Source organism: Lygodium microphyllum, chromosome 4 (assembly GCF_053477565.2).
Source record: "Lygodium microphyllum isolate KBCC chromosome 4, Lygodium_microphyllum_v1.1.10, whole genome shotgun sequence".
Lineage (NCBI taxonomy): Eukaryota > Viridiplantae > Streptophyta > Polypodiopsida > Schizaeales > Lygodiaceae > Lygodium > Lygodium microphyllum.
The window spans coordinates 168,234,793-168,253,725 of NC_141138.1; the positions used below are offsets into that span (position 1 = coordinate 168,234,793).

The following is an 18,933-nucleotide window of genomic DNA, read 5'->3' on the forward strand; positions in this document are numbered from 1 at the left end:
CTCTCTCTCTCTCTCTCTCTCTCTCTCTCTCTCTCTCTCTCTTTTCATGAAGATAATTGAATTAAGTAGTAAATATTTACATCAGACCATCAGGTCAGAAAAGAAAATAACAGCCATAAATGAAAGTCTACCAAGACTCACAAAAATGTCACACAGAAAGGACAGCTGGTGTGGAGCGAACAATATCCAGCCAGGGAGCAGCAATGTCAGGAAGAACCAGATTAGTTGACACCATAGAGGAGATTAGTTGACACCATAGAGGAGATCTGCCATAACACTAAACCACAAACACGAGCCACATGACCATGGATGCCCAATACTGAATCAAAAATGAAGGCATTCCGAGTACAACAAATATGCCACAAGGCTATCCATCTAAGGAAATGGAAGAGGCAGGAATAATCTGAATGCAAAGAGGACATAGAGGTCATCTTTCCCATAATCCATGAACGAGCTGATATCCAGTGGTGCTGAGTAGCCGAGGACCACACACGAGAAACAAAACTCCAAATCTGTCTCGCAACAAGGCAAGAGGCAAAGAGATGAAGCACTCTCGTCACATGTAGTGCAGAAGACACAACGACCAGCAGAGATCTTGCGGGCACGCAACACATCCCCAGTTGGAAGACCCCCAATAAGCAACCTCCACATGAACACTTTACCCTGATACAAAACCTTAGACTTCCAGAGCTGGATCAATCTTTCCCGCCACTTCTTTTTGCTATCCCGAATATGCCACAATTCATTAGCCTTACCCGTGACCCATCTATTGGCCTCCACCATCTTATGAATTATTTGGTTGGCTGACCTTTTCTTGAAATCATCACGAATCACAAGCATCCAATCACGCTAAGGAGACAATGGCTATAACGCCAGCAAAGGGGAGAACCTCAAAAGCCTATCCTGTATGGACGACTAAATGTCGTGATATCCTCGAGGCACCCAAAAATGCTGACGAATACACCGAAAAGAATAAAGGCGCGCTTGCCCAGGAATGACAACATCTTGGACTATCTACAGACCCAAACGAGCCATCCAATTAAACTTGTCTCTCTGCAATATTTATCAAGCCAATCCAACAACCTGGCGGTAGCCAGAACTTCACCTTGCAACGAATTCTCCTCCTTATGAAAATCAAGAGGGTGCCAAACTGCAAAACGTAACATTGCCTACCAAGATGCGATCAAATGAGAAAGGAGAAAAGACTGAGAAACCTTAATAGATCTCGTGTAATTAAGCACATGCCACCAAGAAGCATGAATAACTGTGCTACCATGAGAGATGTTAGTCCTTTCTATAAAAAATTTTACAATATCTGACCAAGGATGACTCTCTATACATAGTACCTGCAAAAGAGCTAGCCTCAAAGCAACCATATGCAAATTAACATCCAATAACGTTGCTCCCCCATCCTTTTAGGAGTAGTCACATGCTGCCATGAAATCCACACTTAGCCCAAACAATTCCCTTTCTTTTTCCACAACATGAATCGAATAGGCTGAATCAATTCCAAAAGAGACTTCTTAGTCCAAGGAAGCAATGGCAAGAAAAACGAAATCATGCTGATTATGATGCATTGAGCAACTTTAAGTCTCACATGAAGAGGCCAGCCTTGAAATTTCTAGTACATGAACCGATCATGAATATGCGATGACATCCAATCTAGTAAGGCACGGGGAGCTACGTCCATGCCAATAGGATAACCCAAGTGTCTGGTTATATTTCCCTTAGAAATCACAAATCCATGCCATCCCAAGGCTTGCAAATCATTCTCCGTACAAGAGAGCAATGTAGATTTCTAAGCATTAATCTAAAGTCCTAATGCCATAGCAAAAAGGTTCGATGCAACCATCGTCCGATTAACATTCAAGCGATCAGCCTTAAGGAGCATGAAGGAATCATGTGCCAAAGAATGACCCACAAGTTGGGCTCCATTGGAAAGAGACAAACCAACAATCTCACCTTGATTGGCCAACTTATCCAACAATGAAAGCATCAGGTGAGTGACTAAAGCAAACAGCAAAGGGCTGAGAGGGCAGCCTTGCCAAAGAGACCGAGATAAGGCAATTTCATCTCTCTCTCTCTCTCTCTCTCTCTCTCTCTCTCTCTCTCTCTCTCTCTCACATATGCACACACATTCATTGCTGAAGTTAACAATAATCAAATGTTCAAGAGGCCATCTAGCTAGCTGGCATGCAAAAGCCTATGTACCACTAAAAAGACAAAGCCAAACAACCACATCTACTTCTTGAAGCCCTTGAATAGTAAGAGTGTCTTGCACCATTAGCAGCCACATCATGAATACAAACCCCTGCCAATATCATAGAAGCAAACTACCACAACAATAAGCCTCTAAATCACCATGAATTCCAAAGGCGGAGTCCAAGTTAAAAGCATTTCTAATGTACCAAATGCGCCAAAGCCCAATTGCTCGGAAAAAATGAAACAAATAAGAATTCTCCCGTTGTAGTGTGTCAACCTGGGGTAATCTCCCCAAAGACCCATGCTCAATTAGTAACCTCATTGAAGTCCAAAACCTAGAAATAAAATTTCAAACACATCTAGCAATCAACAATCTCTATAGACATAATACAAAAAACACAAAAGCACTAGCAATCTTGCATTGGTGCACCATGTCATCAACAAAGAAGCCTCCCATAAGACCTCTCTAGACAAAGATCTTGCCTAATACAAGACCTTTGACTTCCATAATTGTAACAATATATCTCGCCGTTTCATACGACCATCTCCACACAACCACGCCTTATTAGCCTTTTCTATAAACCACCTTTTATCCTCTATCATTATATGATACATCACACTTGCCGAAAGCTGCAAAATAAACAAGATTGAAACCCAAATATCACCAATGCAAAAAGTCCTTAAAATCAAGAATGGAATATGCTATTCAATTTTCAACTCCAATCTAGACCACATCAACCTATTAACCCAAAAATAAAGCCTTGATTAGCAAGGATTAGTGAAATCTCCCACCATTTTTAGCCATTCTAATAAGCCTCTTTCTAGACAAAGATTTATCTATCCAATCCAGTAATCACCACCAACACTTCAGCTCATAAATAATTGACATTTTGTCTAGACTCCAACAAGCGCCAACAAGAGACAATAGGCCTTACCAAGAAGAAATCAAATATGAATATCAAGCTGACTTAGGATATTAATTCATTGAGTACAATTGCCACCAAGAGGCCTAAAAATCCCCAGCTCAAAAAAAGCTTTCACAATATCTACCTAGGAGTCTACTCCAAACACATTCTATAAACAGCTAATCGAAGAGCCACCACTCATTTGTTGACATCCAAAAGAGCAACCTTAGCCATATACTTTAGAGTAGTGACATGTTCCCAACGGACCCAAATGGTTTTCTTGTTTCCTCATTGCATAAATCAAATTGGCTATACAAATTCATGGAAAGATTTCTATGTCCAAGGAAACAATCGTAGGAAGAACAAAACCTTAGTAATCATAACACTCTATGTCACTTTGAGATGGGCATGCCCCTGCTAGCCTTGAGATTTTCAATGTACAAACTTATGTCTTATACAACTACACATCCACAAATTTTTGGATGCTCCACCCCCCCAATGGAACAAAAATTAAAATAAATGCCATGTAATCATCCCTCTGCAGACAATCCTACCTTGCAATCACAAGTCAACCAATTCACTTTCCATGCAACCAATCATATGTAATGCCAATACTAATCAAAACGAATCCTAAGAAACCATAGCTCTTTTCACATTATTTTTCTCAGCTCTGAGAAACATAAAAGAGTCATGAACCAATGACAAACCAATCAACTTAGCACCACTAAGAGGTTTGAGCTTCACAATGTCTCCATGTGAGGTAAGATTTTTCAATATACTCAACCTAGGGTGGGTCACTAAAGCAAGCAATAAAGAGCTTAGAGCACATCCTTTCATCAACAACAAGAAACACTTTGATGGCTGATTTTGCATTTAATGCTCTTGAAACACAACATACTTGGTATTTTGATAGTAGGGCATCCAAGCACATCACTTTCCGGAGCTAAGATACCACAATCTCCTTTGTTGTTTCAAAAGCCCCTTGCTGTAATAACAATTAGCAAGTAATTTGGACCATTCTCCCCTTCACTTTTCACCCAGAACTTGCACAATTGAAACCGCAAATTGGCCAACTGTTGCCCCAATTTACAATGAATGGGCTGGCATCTAAATTCCCTAACAATTACACAAATTTCAAGTGCTGAATTCAATGTACGATGCCTTCTATTATTGGCATGGGTCCCAAGGTGATTGTCAAACCCTGATTTTTGCAAAATTTTAGAGTTTACAATAGAAATCCTCCTATTGTCCACCAAATAAGGCAGAGATCTACTCCAAACGACTAAGAAATATTGAGATCTCTTGAGAAACTACTAGAGAAGGTGAGAGAAAGCCAAGATGAGAGAGAGATTTGATTTTCTTCGTAAGAAAACCATGAAATCTGCCTGCTGCCTGCATTTAATGGAGTCATCTATTGCCAAACATCTCCAACATGATGTCACATGATCAACAATGTTGTTGACAGCCCCGACAAGGTGTCTCCCTATTGTCCCCTGCCTATTGAGACCCCAAATGGTTGTCTTTTGTAGCAAATTGTTGTTCTCTAATCAGAAAATGGACCAACAGCTTGCTCCCTCTCTCTCCCAAGAGGCTATAAACTAGCTCAATGGCTGAGACCCAATGCCCCAAAAACGTTTTCTCAGTTTGCATGGACAATTTTGCCAAGTAATTTCAACATTTCTAACCCTACCCAAAATTAAATGTGCCCATCCATAATTAAATTGGCTAGGCCATTTGCAACTTGAAGTGGTCCCCAACCTCTGTTGACCCTTAGACTAGCATTAATTAATTAATTAATTAATGTTAGTCCCTAGTATCACCACTGACACTTATTGGCCAAATAACTATCCTAGAGTTAAAACTAACACCAACTAACCCCCAAAGCCTAGCTGGCATAACTTATCACATTTTTTTTCCTTTGACATCCACTGCATCCTCTAGGTCCTTGGCATGTTACCATGAAATAACTACCGTGTGCATTACATGTGCCAAACAACCTTGCACATTTCATTAATAACTTAATCAAACGTTATCGACAAGATTAAAGCATCTTAAAATTTCACGCCCCCGTAACACAACCCTTGCAAAAAAGCACATTACATGTACAAATAATAGCAATTATGATGTCTAGGCATTGATTCAGTGTTGAGTACTGATGTAGATGGATCAAACTTTATGCTTCTAAATGTATCATTTGTGCTTGGTATCACTAAAAATCTCTTATCCATTTCAACTTTCAATAAGCATGGATTTCATGTCATCTTTGAGAGGACAAGTGTATAATCAAAGACAAAGAACTTGATTATGCTCTTCACTTGTCACGCACCTTGTGTAAGGACCTTTTCTTGTTGGACACATATGAGAGATCTCTTGATGCTCTAGCAATCACCACTCTTACGTCCACTATGTAGAAAGCGGAGCTATGGCATGCCCGATTCAATCACATGAGTTTTGGTAGTCAAATGACTCTTCAACATTGTTAAATGGTGGAGGCCTTACCTCTTGTGGAGACCCCACCTCCCCATACATGTGAAAAATATATCTCGGGTAAAATGCATAGGTTTGCTTTCAAAATGGTGACATGCACGCTGTCTGAAAATTGCAACTGATACACTCCGATGTTTGTGGTCCCATGAGGACACAACACTTGGGAGTCATCTCTATTTTGTCACTTTTATAGATGACTACTCACAATACTGAGTATACTTAGGTGTATGGATTGAAGGCAAAATCACATGTATTCATGCATTTTAAGCATTTGGTTGCAAAGGTTGAGACGAGACTCATTTAAAAGTACCAAGTCCAAACACTTCACAAGGATAGAGGAGGGGAATACATGTCTCATGCTTTTGAGACATTCTTACTTGAAACGGATATCACACATCAAGTCACTATGAGGATGACACCTCAATAGAATGGCATTACTGAAAGAAAGAATCAGTTACTAGTGGAAATGACTAGATGTTTGCTTAAGAGCAAAGGGCCGCTACGTAAGTTTTGGCTTGAGGATCTTCATTGTACTAATCGTGTCTTGAATTATGCACTAACAAAGGCACTTAAGACTATCACACCTTTTGAGACTTGGCATGGAAAGAAACCAAAGGTTGAATACTGTCAAGTGTTTGGACACATAGCCTATGCAGATGTGTCGAAGGAGCTTCAAGGAAAGCTCGATGACAAGGGGCCTTAAAAGGCATTTTTATAGGCTATGGCTCAAAAAGCAAGGGCTATCGGTTGTATAATCCACGCACAAGGAAAGTGTTTGTCAACAAAGATGTTATCTGTGCTGAAAATGCAACCTTTTCAAATAATCAATTTGAAATGCCAGCAATTTATGACTTGGATGATGTTTTCAAAGGCCTTTTACCGCTTTCTTTGGGATCCGAGGCCACTCTAATTGGGCAAACATATTTATTACTGCAAGCTGTTGCTGCACCACATGCTCTCGAAGAGCAGGTACTTGATGATGATGTGCCTCCAACAGTGGAACATGCAATACAGCAAGAAAGGGCTGTTGTAAGCACAAGAAAAGTAGTCCCTAGATGGTTGTTGCAAACTCTCCAAAAGACTAAAATGGATACTCCCTTACCTCAACGCACTAGAAGGGCTGCTAGACATGTAGCACATCATGCAAGCTAATATTACAGAAGTAGATGATTCTTATGATGAACGTGTGTTCATGAGCTCATCGTTAGATGACGGTAAGCCTACTTCCTTGGAAGAAGCCTAGCAAGATGTACATTGGATACAAGCCATGCAAGAAGAGTTGGATTCTATTGCCACCTATGATACTTGGTATCTTGTTGAGTTGCCACCTGGTAAGAAAGCCATTGGTACCCAATGGGTTTTTAAACTCAAACGCAAGGTTGATGATGCTATAGACAGGTACAAAGCACATTTGGTAGCAAAAGGCTATGCACAAAAGGAAAGCACAGATTATGAGGGGGCACTTGCTCCTACATCCCGTATGAGTACGGTTAGGTATGTCATTGCTATGGCTGCAAATGAAGGTTGGAAAGTACATCAATTGGACATCAAGACTACATTCTTGAATGGTAACCTACATGAGGGTATTTACATATCACAACATCAAGGATTTGAGGTGAAAGACAAAGAGCACATGGTCTACAAATTGAACAAAGCTCTGAAGGAAGAAGAGTTGTTTTCTATCCTAGTCAGGGATTCAATGGAAGACCTGATCGATTATGATTACATGGATGTGCATCCAACAATGGCAGAGATTTGAAGATATGATGGCACAAGCTTAGATACTATTGAGTGCCATCATAGCAGCACAGGAGCATATTACCTCGATTGAAGAAGATTACCTTGTGCCAGATGCTGAATTTGAAGCACTACAGCTGATTTGTTCAGACCAAGGCCCCAACTTTCTACCAAGGAGTTTGTAGATCCCTCTGCCCAAAGAGGTGTCTCCGTGACACATGAGGAAATGAAGATACAAGATGATCTGGAGAAGGTGACATTTGTAGCTACCATTTATTTTTATGCAATGAAACTTGACGATAGGGTGCATCGGGTCCCCCGGAGTCCATCGATGAAATCTTGGCAAAAAATGATGCCTACAACTACCTTGTCCGAAGCCTGGTGTCTGGGGCCATTTCTGGGCCAGAAAGTGGCACCAGACACCAAACTTTGGACATGGCAGCTGCCAGAAAGTGGCCCCAAATGCCAGACTTCGGACAAGGCAGCTACAGGCATCATTTTTTACCAAGATTTCACCGGTGGACTCCAAGGGACCCAACACACCCTAGCGTTAAGTTTCATCGCTTTCTGATAACTCTAGGTTAGTCGCTAAATATATTGTTTGATTTGACTTTATCATTCAGGACATAGTGTATATAGATGAGTTTGCATCAAGGCAAGGAGGAGCTCGACATGCGGATCGACGGAAGGATTCAGCTCTGAAGGAGTATATTGGTAACCTTGTTGTAGATTTGGTGGTCTTCCATAAGAAGTGCTCACCAGGAGGGCAAGAAATAATCATGAAAATTCGAGCTTTGACCAAGTTAAAACAAATTGAGTGATACCTGAAGTTCTCGAGTATCAATAGGTGAAATGACTGCTTGAAGACAGCCATCCCTAAAGAGTAAATGATGGGTAACGAACTTCATGATGAGTAGGTGTCCCCCCCTAAGGGTGGAAATGCAACGGCCCCCTTTAAAGGCAAAAAATTAAAAGACTCCTCTGAGGGCAAAAAGTGTACATCCCTATCTACGAGAGATAGGGAATCTAAAAACTCATGGATCACAAACCTTGAATCCTCTGATGACAAAGGAAGTGCTGTCGATCGTACCAAAGAAGGTATCTAGGATATTGAAAATGTTAAAGAACTCCCAGCGGTGGCCTCTTGAACCTAAGTAGTCAAGGATGGGAAAAGATGAGGCTCATGCTAAGCCAAGAGCAAGCAACAGTTACTGTTTCTCAATGGAGTGGACTATGGAGTCAAAGTGATAAAAGAAGTCAAACAACCACTATCTCACAAAGGAGCGGACTATCAAGGAGATGGTATCCAACAATCACTCTCTCTCAATGGAGCGAACTGTCGAACGGCATGTTGTCGAGGTGGTATTCTTGAAAACCTAGAAAAAGAAGAAGTAACCTCTATAGCGCATTGCAGTGGTCGTGAGGAGGCCATGATACCAATCGGTGCTCTTGTGGCTTGAAAGAGCTTAGTGCGCATTGCATACATCTTTTTGCGTTGAGCATAAAAATCTGAAAGCCATTGCAAATTAAGCTCTGTGACCCAAAAGGGAGAGGTAGCACAAGTGCTTGGGGATAGACGCATATGCTCCGAGGATATAGGAAGCAAAGGTCCATGTCAGTAAGCATCGGTAGGGGTTCTGAAAGAGAATCACCCAGCGGTCTATCCATTTGCTTGTGAAGAAGTCGTAGCACCAAAGTGTCAACCTGTAAAAGGAAGGGTGGGTAGAAAAGAAAGAGAAGGATACATTTGTCTCCTAGTGATGCAATGGAAATGAAGGGGGAAATCAATAGATGATACCGAATCCACAACCTGTCTTTGTCTTCTCTAATGCAAAGCATCTTTATTGCTCACCGAGCACTGCTAACTCTAATACCATGTCAAAAAATGATAGAGACTAGAGAAACAATAGAGTTTACGAGGAGAAACACAATGTGTACGGCAAACATTGAGAGACAAGAGAAACTCAAAAACATAAGAACACAATGATGAAACACCGAATCATGCTATGAGAAGAAAAGCTGATACAACAGAGCTGAAGCTCGAAAGATAACTGCACTCTCCTATCTGAATCAAGCGGCTTCACCTCTGGGAATCTCCAAAGTGAAGGGAGCGAAACACGATCCTCTAGGCAGTGGGCTATCAAAGTAAACACTCAAAGGAGAAGGACCGTTGTCGAGGGAGTGAACCAAAGTCCTCTGATGTTGTTGGAGATGTGAAAGATCACCACCAACTGTCGAGGAAGCAAACCGCAATCCTCTAATGCCGAGGAGATAAGCCAAGGTAGCAAAACACCAAATAAATGATGACGCCTAAGATATAGGAGTGGGAGCTGCGAACACAAATATTTGGAGTAATGGGCTGCAAAACACCGATCAAAAATAGCCCAGATGCTGACGATTGTTGCCAAGTAAGATCGCCACATGGTAGAAAGCTATCAGCAGGTACACAATATTGCCACCAAGCAAAGAATGCCATCTCTAGGTGATGTGGACTGATGCCAAACAGAAGGAACCTGTCGCTTGCTAGTGGAGAGCTTCTAGATGATGAAAACGCAAAGTGGATAATGACACCAATTGAAAAATATCAATGCTTGTGTGGAAAAATTGATGCCAAGTTGGAGAAACCCGTCGCCAAGATAGGGGAAGTCTCCAAATGTAGACCTGATGATGAGTAAACAAGGCGCCTGAAGGAGAAGCATAAGGGTGACCACAAACTGCAATGTCCTCCAGTAGGGGTATGGACAGTAGTGAAATGAAGAGGAAAGAGTAATGGAGGAAAAGAGAAAGAGGGGTAAAGAATGACTAAGGTGATCTAGAATGAATGAATAGACTGACTATTTATAGACATAAGTTGTCTAGGGTGACACACTACTGTGTGGGTGCCCACATGAAAAAGTGGCCAAAATATGAACACCGGCCCTTTTTGGGACTATCAGTGCAAAACCCTAAATAAAGTGTGTAAACTGAAGAAGTGGTTAGAGGAACTTGCACCTTGAGACAAAATCTACACTACCAATGTTTGAAGCTCAACTGTGTGTGCCCTATAATCTTTCCACCACAAGGCAGCCCCAATCTAAACCAATCTATTTGTGCATCAACAAACCCAAACCTTCCCATTTTGTTTCTATAAAAAGCAAGCTGATATTTCACTAATATTCTCTTAGTATCAATGGAAACCAACCTAGAGAGCACTAGGTTCCAACCTTGCATTACCTCATCATCCTTCTCTTTACCACACCCTTGGAACTCTAGATCCAATACATATGCTGCTACATGCATAGATGAGTCATGAGCATTTCATCTTGCCTCACATAAATCTAAGACTTCTTGATACTTTGCATCATCCAAACCAAGTTGTCCTAGCTTCTCAATCATGTGATCTATCCCCTCATAAACCTTACCAATGCATGGCTCTCGTCCTTTCGCAATTCACATCAAGCGCATGATTGGCTTCATGACAATATTGATGCTTTTCAATTCATTCCAAAATGCAAGATGTTTGCATTGCTATACCAACCCTTGATCTAGAAGTAGCCCATCCCATCCACTTATTATTTACCACCAATTGCTTCAACCGTAAGCTTACCTTCTCAAGTCTCTTCACCATGAGAAAGGTATAGCCAAAGCACATCTCAAAGTACTCTAAGAGATCTTTTTTTGGTAATCCCTTGCAAGACTCACTAAGAATGAACTAATAGCTTTGGATGAAACTAATTATATCCTTGCCCTTTTGGATTAGGGAATCAATCCATAACAAGCTACTAATGTCTTTCAACACATTGCTCAAACAATGAGCAAAGCATGGGCTGAATGTGATGTGCGAGTATCTCTCCTCAAGTCTTATACTTGTTGTTAAGGGACGTGAAATTTTGAGATGCTTTAATCTTGCTAGTAACATTTGATTAAGTTACTAATCAAATGTGCAAGGTTGTTTAGCACATGTGATACACATGGCAGTTATTTCATGGGAACGGACCATGGACCTCGAGGATGCAATGGATGTTAAAGGCAAAAGTTGTGTTAAGTTATGCCAACTGGGTTTTGGTGGTCAGTTGGTGCCAGGTTGGACCCTAGGACAATTGTTTGGCCATTAAGTGTCAATGGTGACACTAGGGACTAGCATTAATTAATTAATTAATGCTAGTCTAAGGGTCAACAAAGGTTGGGAACCACTCCAAGTTGCAAATGGCCTAGCCAATTTCATTCCAGATGGGCATGTTTAATTTTGGGCAGAGTCAAAAGGGCTGAAATTAATTTTCAGAATTAATTAATTCTGAAAATTTAATTTAATGGCTGAAAATGCATTAGAAAGGCTGCCACTTGGCAAAACTTTCCCATGCAACTAGGGAGAAGGCTATTGGAGGGTGGTGGAAGCTGAATGGCAACCATTCGGAGCTTGGTGGAGGGGGAGGAGGTGACCAGTTTTGGCTCTGAGAGGCGACGATGACTGATCGCGCGCCACAACAGGACAGGGGACAGCAGGATTTCTCTTTTGCCTCAAGAGAGGCGGCGGTAGGAGAGGAGGGCTCGCCAACCGAGCTAGTGTTTTACCCCCCTCTTGAAGCTGTTGGTACCATCAGATTTGTCATCAGAGCTACGAATTAGAAGAAACATTTCAGCTGATTTTCTCTCTTTCTACAGCATTCTCTCATCTCCTCCAATCTATGCTCAAGTATTCTCAGTAATTCTCAGCCATTGGTAGCAGAGTATAGCTAAATTTGGTGGACAGCAGAGAGTTTACTGCTGTAAACCCTAAATTACAGCAATAATTAGGGTTTAGCAGCCACCTTTGGACCCGTGCCATCAGTTAAAGGCATTGTACACTGAAATCAGCACCGGAAATTCGTGGAATTGTGAGGATTTCAGATGCCAGCCCATCTATTGTGAATTTGGGGTAGCATTTGACCAGTTGGGGTTCCATTAGAGCAAGTCTTGGGTGAAAATCAAGGGGCAATTTGCCCAAATGCTTTGTTGATTATTGGAACAGCAAGGGGCTTTTGAATCAGCCAAGGAGATCATGAAATCTCGGCTTGTAACTTATCCATCAAGAATTGAAATTAAAGAAATACTGAAAGGGGTGCCAGTTTTCGGGCCAACAGGGTGTCCACTGTCCAAGTTTATGAAGGTAAGTGAAGTGAGCTTTCAATTTATGTTCATTTGCTAATTGCTGTAATTAAGTGCTTAATCAGGTTAAACCACCCTATCTGAGAAGAAAGGCTGGTTTCATGGTTCCATTGCCGGGATAATCACTCAATCTCTTGATTTGGTGAGCCTGAGGCACCTGATTGCAAGCCAAAGCTTTGTGCTAGTGCTGATTTTTTAGCTTAGCTGAGAAATTACAGCAACATGTCTTCATATAGTGAGATGGAATCAAGCAGTGATGATGCCTCTCAGTATGGACATCCTCATGGGAATGAAAAAAATGCAATGCCTAATCTTGGAAAAGCCTCTCATGATGGACAACAAGCTGAAAATGTTGCTGTTGGGCAAGATGCAAGGCCTTCAAGCCGTCATGAGGTAGATGACCAGCAAAGTGAAGAGGAATTTGATGACCAGTTCAAGAATCAGATGAGGACAACAGCAAATCTCTTCGCTGAATTGGCAAAGGATCCTCAATTCACCCGATTTTTGAATGCTCCGAAGAAGGACAGCAAGGGCAAGAAGAAGAAGTCAACTTCTACACCTTCGGGACAGCAAGGTGCACCAAAGGTAGTGCCTAATCCTTCACTTGAAGCTCCTAAAGAGATCAATGAAGCTAAACAATTGGTACCTATGGGGCAAGGAATGCAAAAGCAAGGCCATTATGGAAGCGTCAATCCAATGGATTTTGGACAACTGGGCATGCATGCTATGATGGGGCAGCCAGGATACTTTGGTGGTAGTACGATTTTTCATGCAATGGTTGGCCAAGGGCCGCATACGGGAATGCATGGCACAAATCCCTATGGTATGCAACAGCCAATGCATGGTATGCAATGCCCATTGTTTTTGGGTATGGCTAGAAATGTGCAAAACCCTATGTATGCTAGCATTGGCTTGATGCCTGGGGCACAAAGTGGAATGTTTGGCAATGCATCTGCACCCCCAAATGCTTATGGGGCTTGAGGAATGACTACTAGTCATCCAAATGCTTCATTTGGGCTTAGTCATGATGTAAATACAGCATATGCACCCTTTTTGCAACAACCAATGTATGACAACTTGACTCCCAAAGGGGAAGCAAAGGACTATGATAAGGGTGGTGGAAAAGCAGTGAAGTTTGCGTCCTTCAGTGGTACACAAGATAGGCTGAAAGCTTTGACCTTCATTCAGCAGTTTGATGCAGCCTATTCAGGGGGAAACTTCACCGAATCCTCTAAGATTCGAAAGGCAGCCACTTTCTTCAAGGGAAATGCATTACAGTGGTGGTCCACACTCTTGACGCAAGGTAGAGCACCATCAACATGGGTACAATTCAAGCAAATGTTTGCATCGAATTGGTTGACTAATACCTTTGAGGTGGACATCATGACAGCTTGGAACAAGCTTGATGCTAAGGAATGCAAGAATTTAGAGCAATACAATAAGAAGTTTTGGGACGCATTGCTGCCCGTCACTTCTTATCGTGCCATACCCCTTCATGAGCAAGTGGAAAAATATATATGTGGGCTACCCAAAGGAATCAGGGATTTTTGCATAAAATCCACCGTGTCTAGCATGTCTCAGCTCATAGAGACTGCTGCTACAGCCGATGATTTGCTGCGTGGAAAGGATTCGGGCTTCCAAGAGAGCGGGGAGAAGCCGAATAAAAAGTTGTTTAAGGCTGAGAAAAGGGGCATATCTGAAAACCAGCCTGAAAAGAGACCAAAATAGCAAAGAAAGGGCTCGAAAACATTGACACAACGTAGGGAATTGATGGCTGCAAATAAATGCTTTGTTTGTGAACAAGAGGGTCATATTGCAAAGAACTGTCCCAATATGCAGCAAACTGCAAAATCAGAAAACCAGGGAGATCCTAAGGGTAAAAGGCCCAAAACATCAGTGGGATTGGTGCCCGATGTTGTTAGTGATCAGCCCAATGATGATGCTACTGAGTTGTGTAGAGCATGGGGCAAAATTAGGGATCAGCATGCATTGATCTTCTTTGATAATGGTGCACAAGCCAACATCATCTCTACTGACATGGCAGCCCATCTAGGCATCAAAGAGGATGAGATAGGAGCCATGGGGGAAGTTTCAATGGCATATAAGGGTAATGCAAAACCTGTCACACCACTCATTGAAAAGCTTCGGTTGCACATACAGGGATATGTCGACAACGAACAGTTTTACATTGCTCCACTTGAGGGTTGTGATGTGTTGCTTGGTATGCCATGGTGCCACCGTATGCATGCAGTGATTGATTCATATGCAAAAGAGATCACTATTCAACATAAGGGAAAGACACTCACACTTGATGTAAACTTGAAAGGAGAATCTGTCCCTGTTGTATCTGTAGCTGCTATTTCTAAAGTAATAAAAAATCATCTTTCATCGCATTTAGTTTTTACTAAGAATAAGGATGATAGTAAGAATCTTGGAAATATGTCTAAATTAGAGAAGGATCGCATGTCGTTTCTAAAAATATATACTAATTACTTCTCTCAGTCACTTCTAGGGCAGCTACCACCTAAAAGACAGGAAGATCATGATATAGACCTTATCCCTGGAAGTAACCCTCCTAATAAACCACCCTATAGAGTCAGTGCAGCCCAACAGGAGAAGATTATGAGTCAAGTAAATGAGCTGTTAGAAAAAGAGATGATTCAGCCCAGCTCATCTCCTTTTTGTTCTCCAGTGCTTTTGGTGCAAAAAAAGGATGGTTCATGGCGTATGTGCATTGACTATCGTACTCTAAACAAGATCACGATAAAGAACCGCTTTCCGGTCCCTCAGATCGATGATGTTATGGATAGATTGAAGGGGGCAGCAATATTCAGCCGTATAGATTTGAAAAGTGGATATCATCAGATACACATTAGACCGGAGGATGTGCCTAAGACAGCTTTTAGAACATCTTTTGGGTTATATGAATTTCTTGTCATGCCTTTTGGACTTACGAATACTCCTGCCACTTTTAATCGGATGATGGATTGTATCTTTCGGCCACATAGAGCATTTGTAGGTACTTTCTTTGATGACATGATTGTCTATTCAAAGAATGAGATGGAGCATAGAAAGCACTTGGACATTTTTTTCAATGAGCTACGTAAGCATAGACTAGTTATCAATGACAAGAAGAGTGAATTCTTTTTGTATGAGATCCACTTCTTGGGACATATTGTATCGGCTGATGGTATTCGTATGGACCCTGCTAAGGTTGAAGCAATACGTTCATGGCCAGCTTTGAAGAATATTCATGAGATCCGCAGCTTCTTGCGTTTATATTCTTACTATAGAAAGTATATACGCAGGTTTGCTAAAATTGCATCTCCATTGTATGCTTTGCAAAAGAAAGATGTGTCATTTAGATGGACAGCAGTGGAAATTTCAGCATTTGAAAAGTTAAAGAAAAATATGACTTCAGATCCAGTGCTTGTGTTGCCTAATCTAAGGAAGTCATTTGTGGTTCAGTGTGATGCATGTGGTAACAACATTGGGGCTGTCCTTATGCAAGATGGTCGAGTTGTGGCTTACGAGAGTCGAATTCTCCACGGTGCAGAGAGGAATTTACAGGTTTATGAGAAAGAGCTCTTGGCTATAATTCATGCACTATCTACGATTATTTGTTGGGGGCTGATTTTATAGTGCAGACAAACCATCAAACTTTGAGGTACTTTCTGACGCAAACAAAGTTGTCAGAGAAGCATATGAGATGGGCAAATTTTCTCTCTATGTTTCATTTTCAGATTGCACACATTGATGGTAAAAAGAATGTTGTGGCTGATGCACTATCATGTAAGACACAAATTTCAACTGTCACTATGGTTTATCACACTGAGTGGATGCCATGAAAGAGCAATATGCTGCTGATTCGAACTTTGCTAATGTTTATGATCAGCTTTGCAATGGCCAAAGGCATGAGCATTTTATGCTAAGAGATGGATTTCTGTTGATGCATGGACGACTGTGTGTCACAAAGCAGTTGAGGCCTAGAGTGATCATTGAAAGTCATGCTCCTCCGTATGCAGGACACAGAGGTATTGATGCCACAGTCAAGGCAGTGGAGCATTTCTTTTATTGGCCAACTTTGAGGCATGATGTAGAGCAATAATGTTACGGCATGCATCATATGTCAGAAGGTAAAGCATGATAGGCAAAAGATGCCAGAATTGTTGCAGCCCTTGCCTATTCCAGATAAGCCTTGGCAGAGCTTTACTATGGACTTTATCTTTGAGCTTCCTAGGACATCTACAGGGAATGATGGGATATGGACTATTATTTGCAGGTTTAGCAAACAAGCCCATTTCATTCCGGTGAGGAAGAAGATAAAGGCTGATCATATGGCACGATTATTTATGCAGCACATTTTCAAGTATCATGGTATGCCTGAGTTGACCATCAGTGATCGAGACCCTCGAATGACCAACCTATTTTGGAAGGGATTGTTTGAAAATATGGGTACTACGCTGAAATCCTCATCAACCTTCCATCCGCAGACAGATGGTCAGTCTGAGGAAGTAAATTCCATAGTGTTGGATCTTTTGAGATGCTATGTTTCAGACCACAAGACACAGTGGAAGCAGTATTTGCCATTGGTTGAGTTTGCATACAATAATACGGTGCATAGTTCCACTGACAAGGCTCAATTTAAGGTGGTTGAGGGTGGCAAGAAGGTTCCATCTATTTTGCACACTAAGGATAAGATCTTTGAGGCTGATTGCTTTGTGGAAAGCTTGAATGCAGCCTATGCAAAGATAAAGTATGCACTTCAGAGGTCACAGGACAAGCAAAAGCAGGCAGTTGATCACCATAGACGTGCTTTGCAATTTGTAGAGGGTGATTATGTATTGCTGCGTTTCAAAAAGGCAAGGCTGAAAAAGATGAAGGGAAGAGAGAGGTTGTATCCGAAGTTAAGCGTGAGATACTATGGGTCCTTTCAAGTCTTGGAAAAGATCAACGATGTTGCATATCGGCTGAAATTACCTCCATATTGGCGGATACACAATGCCTTTCATGTCAGTTTGTTGAGACCTTTTCGAGGTGATGTGCCAAAAGATGTATCTCTTGAAATTCAACCAGAGGTTGACGAACTAGATGAGATCTTGGTACCCGAGCAAATTTTGGCACACAAGGAAAGGAAGGTCAAAGGTAAAGTTTCCAAAAGATATTTGGTGAAGTTTCAAAATTATTCACCAATAGATGCAAAATGGATGGAAGAGGATGACTTGGCAGACCATCCTCAGTTGTTGCAACTTTATCTCGATGCCTTTCAGTTAGAGCCGACTTTGGATCGGGCTTACTCAAGTTCAGCAGAGCGGGCGTCCGGAGCATTGCCTGATGCTCAAGGGGAAGGTAGCAGTTCCACTCCACCGGTTTTGGACAACTCTCGTATATAGTGCATCTCGAATGTATTCAGCATGCATCCAGGGCACTGTGCTGACAGTATGTCTGCCATGAGGTCACTACTCGGTGTACTAGTCACTGTGAGATACGTGTATATGAGTATGGTTGTCACCGCGGCTCTGAGACTATACTTATGCATGAGTTTTTGGACCAGTTTGGCATGAGTTTTTGCCTCAATTTTGAGATCAATTTCTGATTAGTTTGAGCTCAGTTTTTGATCAAATTGAGAACCGTTTATGATCACTTTGGGATCAGTTTTGCATCAGCTTTTGCATTAATTTCTAATCAGTTTTTTTTACCATCAGCTTGTGATTAGTTTGGAGTCACATTTGCAGCCATTTGTGATCAGTTCTCATATCAGTCCATGATCAGTTTATGATCAGGTCATGCTCAATTTTTAATGGTTTACAACTAATTCCATGGACAGCCGCATGTAAACGAATGTCATTGACAGTTTCAGCCATGGTTTATGCTGAGAATATGCTTTACTCTCGTTTTGAAGTCAGAACGGTTGAGAAACATGAGTTATGGATGCATCCAATGGTTTCTAGCAATAGTTTTAGACTGTTTTTCAATTTTCTATTATGTTTTGCTAGTTGCAAATTTTCCATAAGTTTTGTGCATATGCAACGGTTCGACAACAGTGGCCAATGTTGTGATGACTGTCATATCAAATTGAATTCCAGTGCAATATACTTTTCCTTTGGCCCAATGCAGTGCAATCGAGGACGATTGTAAGGTTTTCAAGGGGGGGAGGGGGGGGGGGGGGGGGGGGGGGGGCGGGGGTGGGGGTCGGTCACGGGGACGTGAACTTTTGAGATGCTTTAATCTTGCTAGTAACATTTGATTAAGTTACTAATCAAATGTGCAAGATTGTTTAGCACATGTGATGCACATGGCAGTTATTTCATGGAAACGGGCCAAGGACCCCGAGGATGTAGTGGATGTTAAAGGCAAAAGTTATGTTAAGTTATGCCAACTGGGTTTTGGTGGTCAGTTGGTGCCAGGTTGGACCCTAGGACAATTGTTTGGCCATTAAGTGTCAATGGTGACACTAGGGACTAGCATTAATTAACTA

The 18,933-nt window shown here is 41.6% G+C and overlaps 2 protein-coding genes across 2 annotated transcripts in view; one reads left to right on the forward strand and one right to left on the reverse strand.

Annotated features, from left to right (window-relative positions):
* Positions 1-18,933, reverse strand: part of ABH1 (ARM repeat superfamily protein) — a 154,322-nt gene that overhangs the window by 106,809 nt on the left and 28,580 nt on the right. The gene's annotated exons all lie outside the window — the stretch shown is intronic.
* LOC148037875 (uncharacterized) lies at positions 14,493-17,848 on the forward strand. Its single transcript, XM_087677028.1, has 2 exons — positions 14,493-14,658; positions 17,196-17,848. The coding sequence occupies exons 1-2, from the start codon at positions 14,493-14,495 to the stop codon at positions 17,846-17,848; spliced, it is 819 nt and encodes a 272-aa protein (XP_087533154.1).

Coding starts and splice junctions, on each gene's coding strand:
- LOC148037875 (XM_087677028.1), top strand. CDS start 14,493: ATGGCAGCCCATCTAGGCATCAAAGAGGATGAGATAGGAGCCATGGGG. Junction 14,659..17,195: donor TTACATTGCTCCACTTGAGG/GTTGTGATGTGT, acceptor GCTTGAATGCAG/CCTATGCAAAGATAAAGTAT.